Below are 16,730 nucleotides of genomic sequence, written 5' to 3'. Positions count from 1 at the left end.
CTTTTTTGGGACATGAACCTGCTGAGATTTTTCCACCTTCAAACAGCAACAGTTCAGCATTCTCTACAGCAATCCATCTGACACGCCAGGCTGAGCAAAAGGAAATATCAGCAAGCCCTAACACAGATGTGCAGAAAGTAACACTTATATAACAAGGAGGGGTTTATCACGCAGTGAAAAAACAAAATATTTTGCTTTTCATGACCAGTAATGTCCTGCTTTGTTTTGAAGCTGCATCCCGGAGCTGATTTCAGCAGAGGCCAGTTCAGCAGTCCCTGCTCGAAGGGCAGTCCCACGCACAGCTCCCCGGGAGGACTGGCCTGACCGCAGGCTGCCGACCCCGCTCAGGGCACCGCGCCGCCCTGAAAACCTCCCGCGGATCGCCTTTGTTTCTGCTCCGCTGTCCCGCAGGGAGAGCCGCATTTCAACAAACACGGTGATAGCTGGAAACACACTTCTTCAAAGGGCTTTGCAAACAGAACTCAACCCTGGCATCACCGGGAGCGGTGAGAGCGCTGTTTGTACAGATGGGGGACGGCGGGCAAGGGGGTCAGGCTGCTGCCTCCCCTCCGCGGGGCCGGCACTCGGGGCTCACATCCCTCATTTGGGGACTCGTGAGCTCACATCCACCTGCTGCCACCGTGCCACGAGGCTGCACGCGGGACACCCGGGGAACACCGATTGGAGTGTGCCCGTGTGTGCTCCGGATGGACTGATGTGAGTGCCCGTGTGTACTCTGGATGAACCGATCCAAGTGACAATGTGTGCTCCGGGTGGACCACTCCGAGTGCGCCCGTGTGTGCTCCCGACGGACCGAGGAGCAGAAGGTGCAGCAGCGGCAGGGGCTCATCCCGCCCCGTTCTCGCCCATCTGCCAAACGGGGGGGGGAAGCGCCCGGGCCACGCAGGCAGTGAACAAAACACGGCAGCCACACGGGTGCTGCAGAGAGCGAGGGAATCCGGCGCGGTACCAAAGCTGTGGCTGGGCGGTGGAACCCGTGCCCCACACGCCGGGGTCGGGCACTCGCCCAGCGGCTTTTCTGGCAAGAGGTGAAATGCGCGCCGGGCACGGGCAGCCCGCCGCGCCAGGACACTTGCGGAGCCGCGGGACGCGAACCGGCCACCTGCGCCACCAGGGGCGGCGGCGCTGCGGTGGCGCCACCGCGCGGAGTGAGGGCGGAGCTGCGGAGGCGCCTGGTGGTTCTCGGCGACGCCTGTTCTGTCCCCTGTGCTCGGCTCCAAGAGGGCAGGAAAAGCTCTCATCCTTCTGCCCTGCCTGCCACAGCAGCTCCTCACAGCTGCCTTCTCTGCCCTGATCCGTACGGGACCCGTCCGTGGCTGTGCAGAGGCGGGGGACTCCACTCCCTCTTTTTCACGAGCAGTTTCAGAGCACAAGGGAGTGCACAGGAGAACAGAGGATCTTCCCGATGGATAAACACTACCCAGCACAGTGAACCGCTCGACAAGAAGTGAGAGTGCACAGGAGAACAGAGGATATTCCTGACAGATAAAGACTGCCCAGCACAGTGAATCACTCAGCAAAAAGTTCACCATTTCTTTGCATCATTACCTGCAGACGATGCTCCCGCATTCACACACCAACCTGTCCACAAAGCTGATAATCTTCTAACCCACCCACTGTGGGGTGTGCAAGACTCTCCTCTGGCACACCTTCCATTCACACTGTTAGATACAGTAAGCCAGAAAAACGAAGTAATATAGAGAAAACATTACAAGAAAAAGACAGTTACCACCTACCTCTGCCAACTGCCTACCTGGGCAGGCAACAGCAATACCAGCAGTCCCCCTTGTAAAGCTCCAAAAGAGGACATTTACAGCAGGCTTCTTGCTTAAAGTTGAAGTTTCTCAGTAGAAAACTACTCTGGATTAGCAAATTTTATATTTCTTTAAGACAGTACTATTGACTGAGAGTAAAAAAAGCCAATTTACTACCAGAAGAAAATAAAACTGATTTATGTTTAGTGTGGTATTTCAGCATTGCTCATGTTCCAGAATTCAGTTCTGAAAATTTTCAGGATGTGTTGAGTCGTTTATAACAGGTTTAAACCCTTTGTTGTAAAGTCTTCTGAGAAAAACAACACACTTGTTTTTCTGTTACCTTTTGTAGATGCTGTTTTGTAGTCTCTGAAGTAAGAACCTCCCATGAATTTATGGTCTACAGGCCAAGAAATATTGCTCTGAATGATTCTAACCACACAAAGATGAGTAGAATGACACTGTGAACTACTTTGTATTAGAAATATTTAACATTTAGGACAGAAGTGACCTCTAATTGTTTCTCTCTTGGCTGTGCCCCAATCTCACAATTACTTCGGTTACTTGATGACACTTAGAACTCTTTCAAGTTTATTTATTTGAAGACACAGTTATCAAAATAGTGATCTGTGAAATAAAACCAACTAGAAATATAAATAACCCTCTTTGCAAAACCTACTATTTCTCCATCCCTAACCCCACTCTCTCCTACCCAATCATGGATCTCTTCCTTCCCCTTAGCCGAACCTCATCCAGCTTTTTGATCACAGGCCCAGATTTTTTAGACGTGGCTGCATAGGTCTTTAGCAGAACTTGGAACATCTCTTCAGTATCTGGATGAGTGCTAATGAAGGCTTTTTCCAGAACATACAAATCAACTCCTTTATCCTCTGGAAGACCTGAAATAAAACTGAGTCCAAAGTCTATCAACACCAGGTCCAGCTTCTCCATGGGTGGCCGCAGGAGGAGATTGGCAGTTGTGAGATCCCCGTGGATAATATCCTCATCGTGCATCCTTGCTAACAGCTCACCCATCTTCTCTGCTAACTTATGGAGGTCGCTGCTCTCATTTCCACTCTTTTGTACAGAATAAATATGATCCTGAACAGTAATTGAGTCTACAATATCTTCAAGATAGATGGAGTTGGTGACGTAATCCACAAAGTAGACCACTGGCGCTGGAATCCCTATTTAAAAGAACAAATCAAATGCCAGCAGTTAATTTACATAATTCCCAGCTTTATTATAACAAAACACAACCGATAAAAGCCTTAAGCAGAAATGCCACTTGAGATCACACCGAGCCACTGGTGATCCACCCCTTGGAGTGTCTCGGCCAACACTCAATCCAAGCCATCTGCAAGCATTACAAGGACTTGGCAGCTCAAACCCTTTGACAGCCCAGCCCCTCCTGGGGGAGCCTCCCCGATAAAACACGCTCTGGGACACAGCGAGGGCAAGATGAGCTTCAGGGGCATTCTGAAAGAGCAGAGCGCGTCACCCCGGGCTCAGAAGAAGCTCCCGCATCCTTCAGGACGGCGCTAAGTGCCTGAGATCTGCTCTGAGCGACCTGAGGGGCCGGGGTGGTGGGGCTCACATTGTCAGTCCCTGTGTCCTGCCCCGGGGTGTGTCTGTATGTCCGTCCGCCCTGCCAGGCAGCCCCGGCCCGGCCCGCCCGCCCCCGTGCCCACCTGCCCGCCGGCACCGCAGCAGCGACCGCGCCTCCTGGGCCATGCGCCGCCGGCTGAGGCGCTCCTCCAGCGCGGGGTGTCGGTAGCGCTTCGGGACGCGGAGCTTGGCCACGGCGGCCCGGCCGAGGAAGAGCCCGCGGTACACGTGCGCCTCAGCGCCCTGCTGCACCAGCCGCAGCCCCGGCAGCGCCGGCGGCGCCGGCGGCTCCTCCGCCACCACGGCGTCGCCCGCCCCGCACTCCGCACCGTCCGCGACGGGGCCCGCTGCCGCCAGCTCGGCCGTGGCGGGGCCCACGGGCCCCACGTCGCCCATGGCAGCGCCCGCGGCCCCGGCCATGACCGACCGCGCACCGCCCGCCTCCGCCTGGGCCGCCGCCATCGCTGCGACACACACCGCGCATGCGCGGGGCGCCTGTTCGGCAGCGTTCGGTAATGTCCGGCCATCCTCGGCAACGCTCGGTGGCCGTGACGGAAAGCTACGAAGCGCTGCCCGGCTGTACCGCTCGGCCGCCCCCGCTATAACGCGCCCTGCCCCGCTCTGCTCCTGGGGCTGCCGGTGCTGCTCCTTCCAAACCCCTCCCCGCGCTCCCCCCGGGAATCCCGCTGCCCTCTGCTTGCCTCTGTGTAACTGCAGCATGGTGGGACTCCTTCCCGAGCATCCCCGAGCCGGCGCGCCCTCCCGTGGTTTTACCGGTGCCGGAGCGAAACCTGCAGCTTGCCCGGGGCTCGCAAGGGAAGATGTTGGATGAGTTTCTTCCCGAGGTGGCAAGTGGGAGCTCGTGGTTCCTCCGAGGTTCTCGCAGCATCAGCAGGGTTCCAGGGACGTCCCATCATCCCTGGGTCACCGCATTTACAGTGTCACCCCCACCACTGCAGCATCACCGTGGGGACTCCACCTCTGGGACATCACCTCCAGCATGGTCCGTCACTGGCTCTTGTTCTTTCATGTGCCAAAAGCCTCTGCTGGAGCCTGTGCAGACGCACTGCAGCTGCCCAGGCGCTGCCCAGGGAAGGAGAAGGGGTTTGCCTGTAAGCTGACAGGATCAGCAGCCTGTGGCAGGGCGTGCTGTCACCTCGGGTCCCCACTCTGGGCACCACCAAAGCTGCCCCAGCTCTGCCATGGGCCACTCATGCCGTGAGTCAGGTCACTCCCCCTTCCTCCAGCAGCCAAGTCCCCCACTGCCATCTTATTAAGAGACGGATAAACCTCATTATCCTCATAAACCTCATTGGAGCAGTGTTTGGGTTTTTATGGCACCCTGAAAACCCTCTGCCCCACTGGGTGACCTGTGCACGCTGCAAATATGTTCCTCAGAAGATATAGAAGAATTCAGCCCAGTCCATGTCAATATGTTTTCAGTTGTTGCTTTTGGAGGTGCCTCAAGTCCATTTTGTCTTTGTTTTCTCACCCACAGCATTTGTTTCCTTTTCAGAACATTTATATTTTATTAACACATTCCACACAGCTTACATGACATTGCACGGTGGGATCATGCCTGGCAAATATTTATCTTGCTTCGGTGACAACTTTTAAACCACCTTCCCAAGGTTCCAATGATACAGATCATCCATCCTGCAATTCTGCCCACCCGTGGCACCCTCCTGCAGCTGTGGCAGGGCTTGCCCAGGGAATGGGGTGAATGCTCTGTGGCTGGAATTTGCAAATGCCTCAAACTCTCAAAGTAGAAGGTTTTCCCTGTGTTGTGAACAGATTTTATGAGAGCATCTGTGCACAGATACCCCCACAGACACACATATAAACTATAAGCAAGTGCACACACATAGCCTTGGGTTCATTATTCTGGCAAACATGATGGTTTTCTCTCATGCTGGCTAAAACCTCCTCCAGAGCTTTCAAAATATGAAAGAAAATATTTTTGCTTTATTTCCCCCTTTATTTTATTTATTTAAATTTTATCTTCCCTGTGATTCCACTTATTCTTTCCTCTTGTAAAGCAATAAACAGTTGACATAGCCCTTGGAAACTAACTAGAGCCATTTACAATATTTATGGTATCACCCAGTATTTTTATTGGAATATTGAATGACCCCAGAGAACTGCTCTGAAGCCACAGACTGGTAAATGGTTTCATTATGTAACTTTGTGCTCCTGTGACAAACATTTACAAACTCTCCTTTCACAAACAATGTAATTAAGTTAAAAATTGCAGCCCAGCAAACAAAGCTAATGGGAATCAAGACAGGTTTCATGGGCTCCTCCCTGCTGTCCTACAGATCCCTTGGCATCATGTTCAGCCCTGGAAGCAGCTCTCCCAGCTTCTTTAGGGATGGACGCTGCCATCCTCGGAGCTGGACAGATGGGAAAAGGGATGAGTTTGAGTTGTTGCAGGGTGCCATGCTGGAGGCATCCCTAAAATGTTCAAGGGAACAAGATTCCTGCTGGGACCAGCGCTGCTGAGCAGCATTGCCAGGGAACTCCCTGGGGTAGGACAACCTAGCAGAAAACACCTGCAGCCTGGCATCAGGAGGAGAACCTCTCTGGGATGTAAATGAACATGCAATAAATGCAGGTTCCTGTGAGCTGGCTCCATCCAGGCCAGCTATGACACTTCTGCCAGCTCTGGGACCATCATTTCCATCAAGAACTGAACTGAGTTTGGTCACTTTGCTCCCCTGAGCCCCTTCCTAAGGGTCAACCATAGTGGAAGAAAATACTCTTGAGGCTGTGATGAGGATTCCTGAACACATCTTCCTTTTCCCAGGATGGATTTCTTTCTCCTGTTCTATTTGTATGTCAATTTGTGAATTTAGAGCCTCTCAGCTGCTCCAGCTCAGAGGTAGAAGGTAACATTTCCAGCAATCACAGGCAGATGGTGGTGCCAAACACAGGCTGCGGTTCCCGAGGCAGGGCTCTCAGGAGCGCATTCCTGCGGCTCAGCCCTGGGATGGATGTGTCAGCCCTGGGCATGGATATCTGAGCCCTGGGGAGGAGCTGTCCGCCCCGCAAGCCCGGCAGCCGGGATCGAGATAAGGATCGGAGGGGAAATGGCACTGCCAAGCCACACGGACTGCAGACAGGAGGAGGAGGAAGGCATCACAGGAGGAAGCAAGGACGGGAACGTGCCTGCAGGCACGAAGCGTTGGTGGATCCAACCCCTCCCCAGGCGTTCTCACGTGGAGCTTAGGGACAAAGGTGCTGGGAAAAAAAGAAAAAAAAGAAAAAGAAAGGAAAAAAAAAAAAAGAAAGAAATGAGAATTTTTAACAGAAAGAGTGATAAAGTTCTGGAATGGTTTGCCCGGGGAGGTGGTGGAGTCACCATGCCTGGATGTGTTTAAAAAAAGATTGGATGTGGCACTCGGTGCCATGGTTTAGTTCAAGTGTTGGGGAATGGGTTGGACTTGATGATCTTGAGGGTCTCTTTCAACCCAATCATTTTGTGAATTCTGTGAATTCTTTCAGCAGGCCCAGAACATTCACTGGCTACAAAAGTTGCAATAAGAAATCTGTACTTTAAGGACCCCAAAGAAAGATTTTTTCTTCCCAAATTATGCCTGCTGCACATCATAGCAGGTTTTCACCCTTTTTGCAGAGGACAATAACCCACAGCCTCCACAGTGTCCATGTGACAGCTGCATTTCTGTACACACTGATGTCATCTTTTTGTCCTCCTTTGGTAAACACACCATAAAGCTCTTCCTGTGCTCACCAAGACCTCACCTTCGTGTTCTCAGTGCTAATAATATTTCTTGTCCTGCTGGAGACCAAGAAGCCTCCAGAAAATGTTCAGCTGGCAGAAAAATAAATGCTGAGTGACCATAGAGAAAAATATAATTTATTCCTTCTCACACTGAAATAATTTCAGAAAGAAGGGATTGTCCAGGCAAATTGGAGATCATGTAGCCAAGAGTGAGTTTGCCCTGAGGCTGATGAGGACTCGGGGTTCTCTCTGGCTCTGCCTGGCATGGTGGGGAGCAATGCATGGGAGACATCTCCAGTTCCTAACACAGCTCACCCAAAGTGCCTTGGCTTGAGCTCTGGGGGCCAGAGATCATGGGCAAGATCACACTGCATCCCCTGCATCCCCTGCATCCCCCTGTGCTCCCCAAAGGTGGAGCATTAGCCCAGACACAAACATGTAGTGTTTGCTGTCTGCCATGAACTGGTTCAGCTTTCAAGTGGCCACCCCTTTCTTAGCAGGTTTCTGTGGCTTTCCAGCTGAGCTACCTAAAAACATGAATAAACTGTCGATCTCTTGTGCACTTTCTGGAGGCTTCCTCATCTAGAGAGAGCGGCACAGGAGCAGCTTGCTGGCAGTGAGGAGATTTCTGTTCCTCCAGTGAGACAGGCTGGGGACAGAGCTGACGTTCCAGCCACCAGAGCCACATCCTCGTTTCTGAACTTTGAAAAATGCATATTTTATGACTGGCTTTTCGCAAATATTAAAATGAATATTATATGTGTTGTGTTAGAAAGTAATGCTGTATTAATTCTCTTAAGTAGTGTGTTAGATATAGTTTTAGGTTATAACAAAATGTTAAAATAGAAACTAGGCTATGTAGGATACTTTTTTTTTCTAAAGAACGGACTCGCACTGAGATAGCAGCCACAGGACATCTAAATCTTTCAGAGAAAGAGTATTTATTTCTCCATTATCAGGAGAAACGAACTCGCTCGGGCAGGATGACGCTGTTAGGATTAAGAGGAAGAAGTTGGCACTGACCAGACAGAATCCTGTGTTTGAATGGAATGTATGCATCATGTATGAGATATATGAATATGCAACATGTTGTTGTTTTTAAGGGTTAATCCTGTGTTAACATGGGTCCTTTTTCAGGCTTATGCTGCCCAGAAAAAGGTAGCCGGACCCTGTAACTCTTTGTTTCTATTGTCTCATATTGTCCTAATTCAAAACGTCCACCTTATTATTACTCTAATTGCATTACTATTTTTATAACCATTTTATTACTATTAAACCTTTAAAATTTTAAAAACAAGCGATTGGCGTTTTTCACACGGACCAAATCGCCGCGCAGCTCCGTGTCCCCGGCCACCCCGCCGGGCTCCCCCATCCCCGCGGACCCGGCTCCGCTCCCGGCACCGCTCCGGGGCGGTGCAGCGCCCCCGGGCCGGGACCCCCGCCCCCGCGAGGGCCGGGCAGGGCGACTACAAGCCCCAGGCTGCCCGGCCGGGGGCAGGGCACAGCGACGTGGCTGCGGCCGCCGCTCCGGCCCCGCTCCGCCCGCTGCGCTCCGGGGCTCGGCCCCGCCATGGGTGAGTGCGGGACGGGACGGGACGGGGGGCAGCCGGGGAGGAACGGGAACGGGCTGCCCCGGGGAGGAATTTCCAAAAACCAAAAAGTTTGCAACTTTTCCTAAAGGTTTGGGTGCATCCCCCGCCCCTTCCTTTCTTTCTGTGCTGTTTTTAGCGGTCCCAGCAGCGCGTACAGGCGAGCGTAGGAGCCAAGGAATTTCCTGTGGTTCGTTCCCGGGGCTGTTCCGGGCGGGGAGCGGGCTCGGGAGCATGGAGGGAGCTGGGTTTGCTGTGCCCATTTCTGGCCTTGGCCCTGGGGTGAGCAGAGCCCGGGTCAGCCCGGTGCCAGCCCCAGCCCGGCCGGACAGTCGGTCACTGCCCTGCCCTGCAGCACGGTCCTCTCCCGTTTGCTGTAGGGAGAAAATCGCCTGGCACAGCTCCCTGCTCCTCCAAACCCCGTGTAGAGATCTGAAGAGTCCTCCAATTCCCCAGCTACGTCAGAATAGATCATACACAAACTGGATTTCAGTCAAAGTTCATAAGCCATGAGTGCTTATTAAGTTAACAAGAAATGCAGCAAAACCTGATGAAATCAGCCATGGGACTGTCTGTGTCTAATAGAATTTGTGGCCTGAAGCTCATGGGATGGCCACTTACGCCTTATGTTCTCAGCAGATATTTTTTCTAATTATCTGCATAACATGGACAAGGAGTGCTAAAAGCAGCGCAGATGGTCACACAGAGCATGGTGGAAGGGACTGGGATAGCTGGGACGGCATAAGTAGCACAAATGAAACACAGAGGGTTGCAGAATAAATAAAAATAATTGTATTTATATACAGCCATCACTGAGAAATAGCCTTTATTGATAACAGTAATTAAAAGCCACGCGGAGACAGTTCCCATTAAACACAGCTTGTGACAGGAAAAAACTCCTTCAGCAGGGTGAGAAAAGTTTCCATGGTCTGTTAGTTGTGCCAACATTTTTTCCACTTACAGTCTACCAAAACTGTGAGTATTTCTAATTAAACAAAAGAATGCAGATAGCATTACGTGCTGCAAAACAGCACAAACCCCAAAACTAATCCACCTATGCTTCAAAAGTGTGGTTGGAGGTGAGGTCACTGTCACTTCTGTCCTCAGAGGTCCCCAAATCAGCTCTTGTCTCAGTGCAATCCCTGCTGGTGGAACATGGCTCATGGTTCACACATAGTCACCCCTTCATCTCCTCCCCTTGGTGAGAAGCACGTGCAGCACCTTGGTTTTGTAGGGTTGTTCGGGGTGGGTTGGTTTGAGTTTGTTTTTGTTGTTTTTGTCTTAAATTAGCTAAACTTTCATGCTTAGGAAACTGGCACGCTCAGCCCTGTGGGAAGGGCAAGGTCAAAGAGTCACTTCTTGTGTTTGAGGGTGGCAACAGTGAACTTTTCAGCTCACAATGAAGTTCGTCCTGTGGGCCTGGACCAGCTTGAGGAGACCGCAATTGACTTGGAGATCCTGGGAGCTGTGGGCTGCGGAAGGAGAAATGAAGAAATCAGGGGCACCCCACAGAGGGCACAAGATTAACTAAAGGAGGAAATAAAGGAAAAATAAACTTTTTTGAGCAGGGCTTTTAACCACAAGATAGGAAGTAAGAATGCAAAACCTGCAGGGAGTGCTGGTCATACCATGTGCACTGAAATGTGAAAATGATAATGCAGAACCAGAAAGCAGAAGCTGCATTTCCTGCCCAGAACAAATTTTGTAGTTACAATCAAGAGATACCACAGAGGATCCCACTGTGCAATTCCAGGCACTGCAAATCACTGTCCTGCACTTAAAAACAAGTCTTAACTCTGTTTAAAAATCCTGATTTCAAAGTCCTGCACCCCAAATAAGTACCCCTGCAGTTAGTGGAAGTCTGGTGGGTTGTGTGACTGTCTGCAAGTGCCTCTATACATGGGACTTAGTGACCTGTGGGGGAATTCCACATCATGACTTTGTTGGTGGAAAACTGTGGCTGTCCTGGGAGAGTTCTTCCAGCCTGTGCATGCTGACAGCTTGTTTTATAGCATCAGAAAACTGAACCTAGCCCTGCTTGCTTGTTTTCCAGGTCGTGCACTGCTGGTCCTCCTCTTGTCCGGAACAGTGTCTCTCCTGGGCGGGCTGATATTTGGATACGAGCTGGGGATAATCTCTGGAGCACTGCTGCAGCTGCAGGCAGACTTTCAGCTCAGCTGCTTTGAGCAAGAGGTTCTGGTGAGCGCCGTCCTCGTCGGAGCCCTCCTCGCCTCCCTGGCTGGGGGCATCCTCATCGACCGCCACGGCCGCAGGAGAGCAATCCTGGTCAGCAACCTGGTGCTGCTGGTGGGCAGCCTCATCCTCACTCTGGCCAGGTCACTCACCGTGCTGGTCATTGGGAGAGTGACTGTGGGCTTTGCCATCTCTGTCTCATCCATGGCCTGCTGCATCTACGTCTCAGAAATGGTGGCTGCTCACCAGCGAGGGCTGCTGGTGTCTCTCTACGAAGCAGGAATCACTGTGGGCATCCTGCTCTCCTATGCACTGAATTATGTCTTTGCAGACGTGGATGAGGGGTGGAGGTACATGTTTGGACTGGCCATTGCCCCGGCAGCCATGCAGTTCCTGAGCATCCTCTTTCTCCCAGTGAACCCAGTTAAATTAAGCTCGTGGGACTCAGACTGCCAGAAGGGCCTCATCCCATTGCAGGACACAGAGGACAGAGCAGCAGCCAAGCGGGAGCCCTATCAGGAGAAGCATTACTCATTTCTTGATCTTTTTAGGAGCAGAGACAACATGAGGAGACGGACTCTGGTGGGCCTGGGGCTGGTGCTGTTCCAGCAGTTCACTGGGCAGCCCAATGTGCTGGGCTATGCCTCCAAAATCTTCCACTCCGTGGGGTTCCAGAGCAACTCCTCAGCCATCCTGGCCTCAGTTGGGCTGGGAGCAATCAAGGTGGTGGTCACGCTGGTGGCCATGGCCTTGGCAGACAAGGCAGGCAGGAGGGTGCTGCTCATGGCAGGCTGTGTGGTGATGGCCATGTCTGTCACCAGCCTGGGCCTCACCAGCCGCATGTCTCCGCTGGCCATGGCCAGGGACTGCAGGGCAGCCACAGGCCCCAGTGCATCCCAGAGCCTCAGCCAGCACCCCCTGACCCCACCTGTGCTCCCCCAGGCTGCTGTGTCACCCGTCCCGCCAGCATCAGGTGCTGCCAGAAGTCAGGCAAGCCCTGATTTTGCTGCCACAGGGAGCCTCATGGAAGTTTTTGCCAGCACTCAAAGCAAAGAGGTTGTTCCTAATCCTCCCCTCACTCAGAAAAGGGACTTGGCAGGTCAGTCCAGGAAAGGAGCACTGGAAAGCACCAGCCCTCCCGTCGGTGCTGCTCCCTGGGCACAACACACAGCCTTAAATTGGATTACACTGCTGAGCATGATGGCCTTTGTGAGTGCCTTCTCAATTGGATTTGGGCCAAGTAAGTGTGGTGTTTATCCTTGCATTAACCCAGAGAATAAAACTAGGGCTGGTCTGCAAGCTGCCTGCCTGAACCATTCCTTGTGTATCTGCTGTGCTGAGCAGCTCACTGTCTGGCAGCTGGAAATATGTCCCCTCCTGCCCCCTGAATCAATTCTAGCACTGCAGCTCTGTCAGCTACAGCACTGGGGTAACTTTCTCTTCCATGCTATTCACTACCCTGGTAAAGCTGTTTTTTTCTCTGAAGTTCAATGGAAAATCAGAACATCCTACAAACCCTACAAACACTAGATAAACTTCCTGCCACCCTGGTGAGGAGGAAAATACAGGGCTGAGGACAGAGGGACTGAAGGGCTTCTGCTGTGTGATTATGAGAGTCAGTGCAGAACTGGAAGTTGAACCTCTTTTGAAGTTTCTCAATATCAATTTGGGTTCTTTTAGTCTATGTATTATTAATTGTTTTTCATCAGATTAGATTGAACATTAATTATTGCTTTCTTGTAAATTCTACTGTTTTCTGGCATGTAAACGCCTTGATGTGAGAAAACAGCATTTAAATCAAGAAAAGAATGTTAGGTGAGCAAGTCTCATGGGTTTGATAGCCACCTTGCAAATTATTCCAAGCAAAATAACCCCAGGATGAGAGAGACTTAAAGATATGTATTGCTTTAACTCTGATTTTAGCCCAAATGCAATGTTGTCTACCTAATTCCACCCTTTTCTCATTTCTTTACAAAGAGCATGACCTGACAGCAGGCCTGTCAGATCTCTTCATCTCCTGTGAATGGAATTACCAGCTACCCTGCTTTCTTCTTTACTCCCTGGGCCTGTTTATTGCCATTTCATTCCTCCATGAAGCGTTGAGCACAGGAGGTTTGAAGGGTTCTGCTGTGATCAGCCTCTGAGATCGATGAATGTTTGACACCACCAGCAGCGGGTGCTGGGTGAAGCCAGAGTTTAAACCCCCTGCTGAAATCTCCCTTGCCCATTTCCCAAACAAATTGCTTAACTCCACGCTGTCTTTGTGATCTCTCTAATCTGTGCAGTGACCTGGCTGGTCCTGAGTGAGATTTACCCTGCTGGGATAAGAGGAAGAGCCTTTGCCTTCTGTAACAGCTTTAACTGGGCTGCTAATTTACTGATCAGCCTCTCCTTCCTGGACCTTATTGGTGAGTAGCCCCTTCCCCTCCCTCTCCTCCCACAGCTGGTTAGGGAAGGCCACCACGAGCCATTTGGAGATGAAGTGGCATTTTGAACTGTGAAGACTTGAAGCTGGAATAGGTGTGACCCTTTGGCCCTGAGAGCAGGAAAGCCAGGCACCAGCAGCTCTGCTCAGAGCCTCTCGTTTATAAAAATCACCAGTTGCCCACTGGGCTGCACTGTAGCACCACAGTTTCAGGAAACTCAGAGTCTGCAGCTTCCACACAGGCAGCTTTTCAGCACTGCTCAGCAGGCACTGCTGGCCCTGGCCCTCAGCTGCCTTCTTCCCCTGCTGCTGGCAAAGCCTGGCATGCACCAACCTTTCTCTTTGCTAATTCTCAGTCCAAACCTTGCAATTAAGGAGTTTCCCAACCCTCTTGAAGGCTTCACAAAATAAGGTGCCCCTGTCAGGCACCAATGGCCACCTCACAGTAAGGAAGCAGTTTCCTTTGTACCCCACAACGTGACTCCTACACTCACACACCTGAATCTCTGCAGATGCCATTGGATTCTCTTGGATGTTTCTTCTCTATGGGCTGATGGGAGTGATGGCTGTTGTATTCATTTACCTTTTTGTGCCTGAAACAAAAGGACAGTCCCTGGAGGAGATAGAGCAGCAGCTCTCCAGGAAAAGGTAGGTGTGCTGCTGTCCCAGCAGGAGTGCTGCCTTTGGGGGCTGCCCACTGCCAGCCCCTGGCCTCTGTGGCATTGCTACTGAGAAAATAGAAAATGTCAAGTTTGTGGCAGGGCAGTGGGACAGGGTGGGGGAGCTGCAGTGCCTTCACCAGCAGGTCACTGCCCTGAGCCTTGCAGGAGGCTGCAGTGCCTTCACCAGCAGGTCACTGCCCTGAGCCTTGTAGCTGTAATGCTACAGGGCAGTAGTGACACTCAAGAACAATGGGTTAAAAACTCATGGAGGAGAGGAGACCAGGACCACAACATGGGACAGGAAGGTCAGGACTGAGAGGAGGCAGGAGGGGATGATAGTCCTGTCCTTTCATCTTAGAATAAGCCCAGGCTGATCCTTCTCCTCTGAGGCAGAGACATCTCCTGGAGCATGGGCTCCCACCTGGTAATTTTCACACAAAGCTTGTAATGGACTAGGGAAGATCAAAATGTGGTTTTGCCACCCTGGTTGTGATGGAAGTGGCAGGGCAGGCGCTGCTGGAGCAGGGGAGATGGTGCTGATGCCAAGGGGAGGGAGCACACAGCCCTGGGGGCAGGAGGGGTGGCTGCTGTCAGCCCCTGCCCAGCTCCCTGCTGCTGCAGCTGCTGCTCCTGACCTTCATCACTGCCCAGCAGGGTGTGGGAAGCAAATGTGTTCAAGCAGAGACGTGGAAGAGGAGCCAGCTGCACACATGCACTGTACCAGAGAGTGGAGCACTCCAGCAGCACATGAAACCTGCCCACAGCATCGAGTGTGAGGAGCTGCAGCAGCAGAGGAGCAGGCTGGGCCACCAGGACACTACTTCTCTGGGGCTTTGAACTGGTGACTGTGGCCAGTGACAATTCCCCCTGCAGTGCCCTGGATCTGGGAACACACCAACAGCATGTCCTTTGGGTCCTTGGGGAATCTCTGTCCCCAGGCAGGGAATACATCCTTCCTTTGATATCTTTGAATTTTTAATCATTTGTGTCTCCTAGCATTTAAGAGGTTCGTGGTTTTATACGCAGGAATTAAAACACGGCTTTTGCTGACAATTTCCCCATCCCTGAGGCTCGTTTTTGAGCAGGCTGTGTTATTTTCCAGGTCTCTGGAACACCAGGATGGGGCCGGGGAGGGCGCCCCGCATCGCACCGGCCCTGCCGCCAGTGGGCGGCCGGCACCGCCCGCTCGGGGCTCCACGGTCAGAGCCCGCAATGCCCAAAATCAGAGCCCCGCACCCCCGGAGCCCCTTCCCTGCCTCCCGCACCGTGCCCGGGGCCTGGCAGGGCCCGGCAGGAGGGATATGCCAGCGGGAATTGGGGGTACCTGCCTGGGGGTGAGCAGGGGACAAGGCAGAGATGGGGATGCTGGGGTGTCACAGGGACCAGGGGCAGGGCAGAGGATGGGGATGCTGGGGTCTCAGGGGGACTCTCGGGGCCTTTCTGGCTCGCTGTGACCCCGAGATTGTTAAAGTCTCTTTTCCCAGCCCGGCGCTTGAGGAATGAGTCAGAGCTCTTCATTTCTCGGTCTCAAGGTTGTTCATTGTTCCTTATCTATAAAAAATTTTCTCCTGCCCTGCCGAGGTCCATCCAGCAGGACAGTTCCAGGTACTCTGCCTGCCCCCGGGGTGGTGTTGTCTTTATACTAAAAACTACACATACAATATTTACAATTACTTCCCAATACCTATCACCTATTTTAGACAGTGAGCTTCTACTCTAGACCAATCTAAAAGTGCCAACATCCCAGCAGAAGATGGAGGCCAAGAAGAAGAAGGAGAAAGGCTGGACACACCCAGTTCCCTCCATCTTGCCTCCTGAACCCCCATATCAAAAACCCTAAAATCTACTTTTCCACCCTGTGATAACTTCACTATTATTCTACTTAAAACTGTCGTGGCTTGCTGATCTTCATACAAGGTTGGTAATTTGCTCCACGGGTCACAATCAAACCCACAGGTGTTTTGGGCTCTGTGCCAGGGTCTCTGAGCCCCCTGGCAGGGGTCCTGGCTGCTCAGGACAGCCAGAGGGATGTGCTGGGTTCCCACATCGGACCAGGGGCCAGGCACAGGATGGGGATGCTGTGGTGTCAGGAGGACATGGGGCAGGGCAGAGGATGGGGATACTGGGGTCTTGGGGGACAAGGGGCAGCAGGCAGGGCTGGCTGTGCTGGGAGAGCACCTGAATTAGCTCTGGGGTCAGCAGACAGGGCTGGGGACAGTGCCAGGTGCTGTGGTGATGGTACAGAAAGCTGTGAGACAGCTCCTGGTAAGGGGGCTCAGTGAGCCCAGAGTAAATATAAAATGAGATTGGAGAAGTTATTCAGCTCAGTGATCCATCAGGAAGGAATAAAAAGTGGGTTTGGGTACAGTAAAGGGTCTCCAGGACCAAGCAGTGCTGGAAGTGCAGGGAGGGCTGTGCTCTGGGTTTGGTGGGGAGAGGTGCACAGGACCTGCTTCACAAGGTGTTTGTGGCAGAGCTGGTCTCTGCTAGTGACCACAAAACAACCTTTAATGCTGTAGTGGGAGAGTGCACACCAAATAAATCCAGCCTGGGGCTCTACAATTTCAAGAAAGGGAACTATGAAAAAAGAAGGTGATTAGTCAATAACAACAAACCAAAAAAGGAGCAGGCAGAAAGCAAGCAGTCTGGAGGTGATTAAAAAATGCTCTGTTAAAGCCTAAGCAAAACATGTGCCACAACTCAAAAAATAACTAAGAGGTCCTAAAAATCACGCTG

The 16,730-nt window shown here is 52.1% G+C and overlaps 2 protein-coding genes across 3 annotated transcripts; one reads left to right on the top strand and one right to left on the bottom strand.

Annotated features, from left to right (window-relative positions):
- Positions 1-2,346: 2,346 nt before the first annotated feature.
- TP53RK (TP53 regulating kinase) lies at positions 2,347-3,860 on the bottom strand. Its single transcript, XM_030963366.1, has 2 exons — positions 3,467-3,860; positions 2,347-2,962 (listed from the first exon to the last, which is right to left on the bottom strand). Exons 1-2 carry the CDS (start codon positions 3,843-3,845, stop codon positions 2,484-2,486), a joined length of 858 nt encoding a protein of 285 aa, XP_030819226.1. The 5' UTR covers positions 3,846-3,860; the 3' UTR covers positions 2,347-2,483.
- A 4,789-nt stretch (positions 3,861-8,649) lies between these two features.
- SLC2A10 (solute carrier family 2 member 10) lies at positions 8,650-15,028 on the top strand. Of its 2 annotated transcripts, none has more exons than XM_030963295.1 (5): positions 8,650-8,699; positions 10,768-12,147; positions 13,193-13,315; positions 13,845-13,980; positions 14,649-15,028. In XM_030963295.1, the coding sequence occupies exons 1-5, from the start codon at positions 8,696-8,698 to the stop codon at positions 14,743-14,745; spliced, it is 1,740 nt and encodes a 579-aa protein (XP_030819155.1). In that variant the 5' UTR covers positions 8,650-8,695; the 3' UTR covers positions 14,746-15,028. The 2 variants fall into 2 exon arrangements, with proteins under 2 accessions (XP_030819155.1, XP_030819154.1); XM_030963294.1 differs by having other exon boundaries at positions 14,646-15,028.
- The last annotated feature ends 1,702 nt before the right edge of the window (positions 15,029-16,730 follow it).

Source organism: Camarhynchus parvulus, chromosome 20 (assembly GCF_901933205.1).
Source record: "Camarhynchus parvulus chromosome 20, STF_HiC, whole genome shotgun sequence".
Taxonomy (NCBI): domain Eukaryota; kingdom Metazoa; phylum Chordata; class Aves; order Passeriformes; family Thraupidae; genus Camarhynchus; species Camarhynchus parvulus.
The sequence above is the reverse complement of the archived record's forward strand: the minus strand, read 5'-3'. Positions and strand labels throughout refer to the sequence as shown.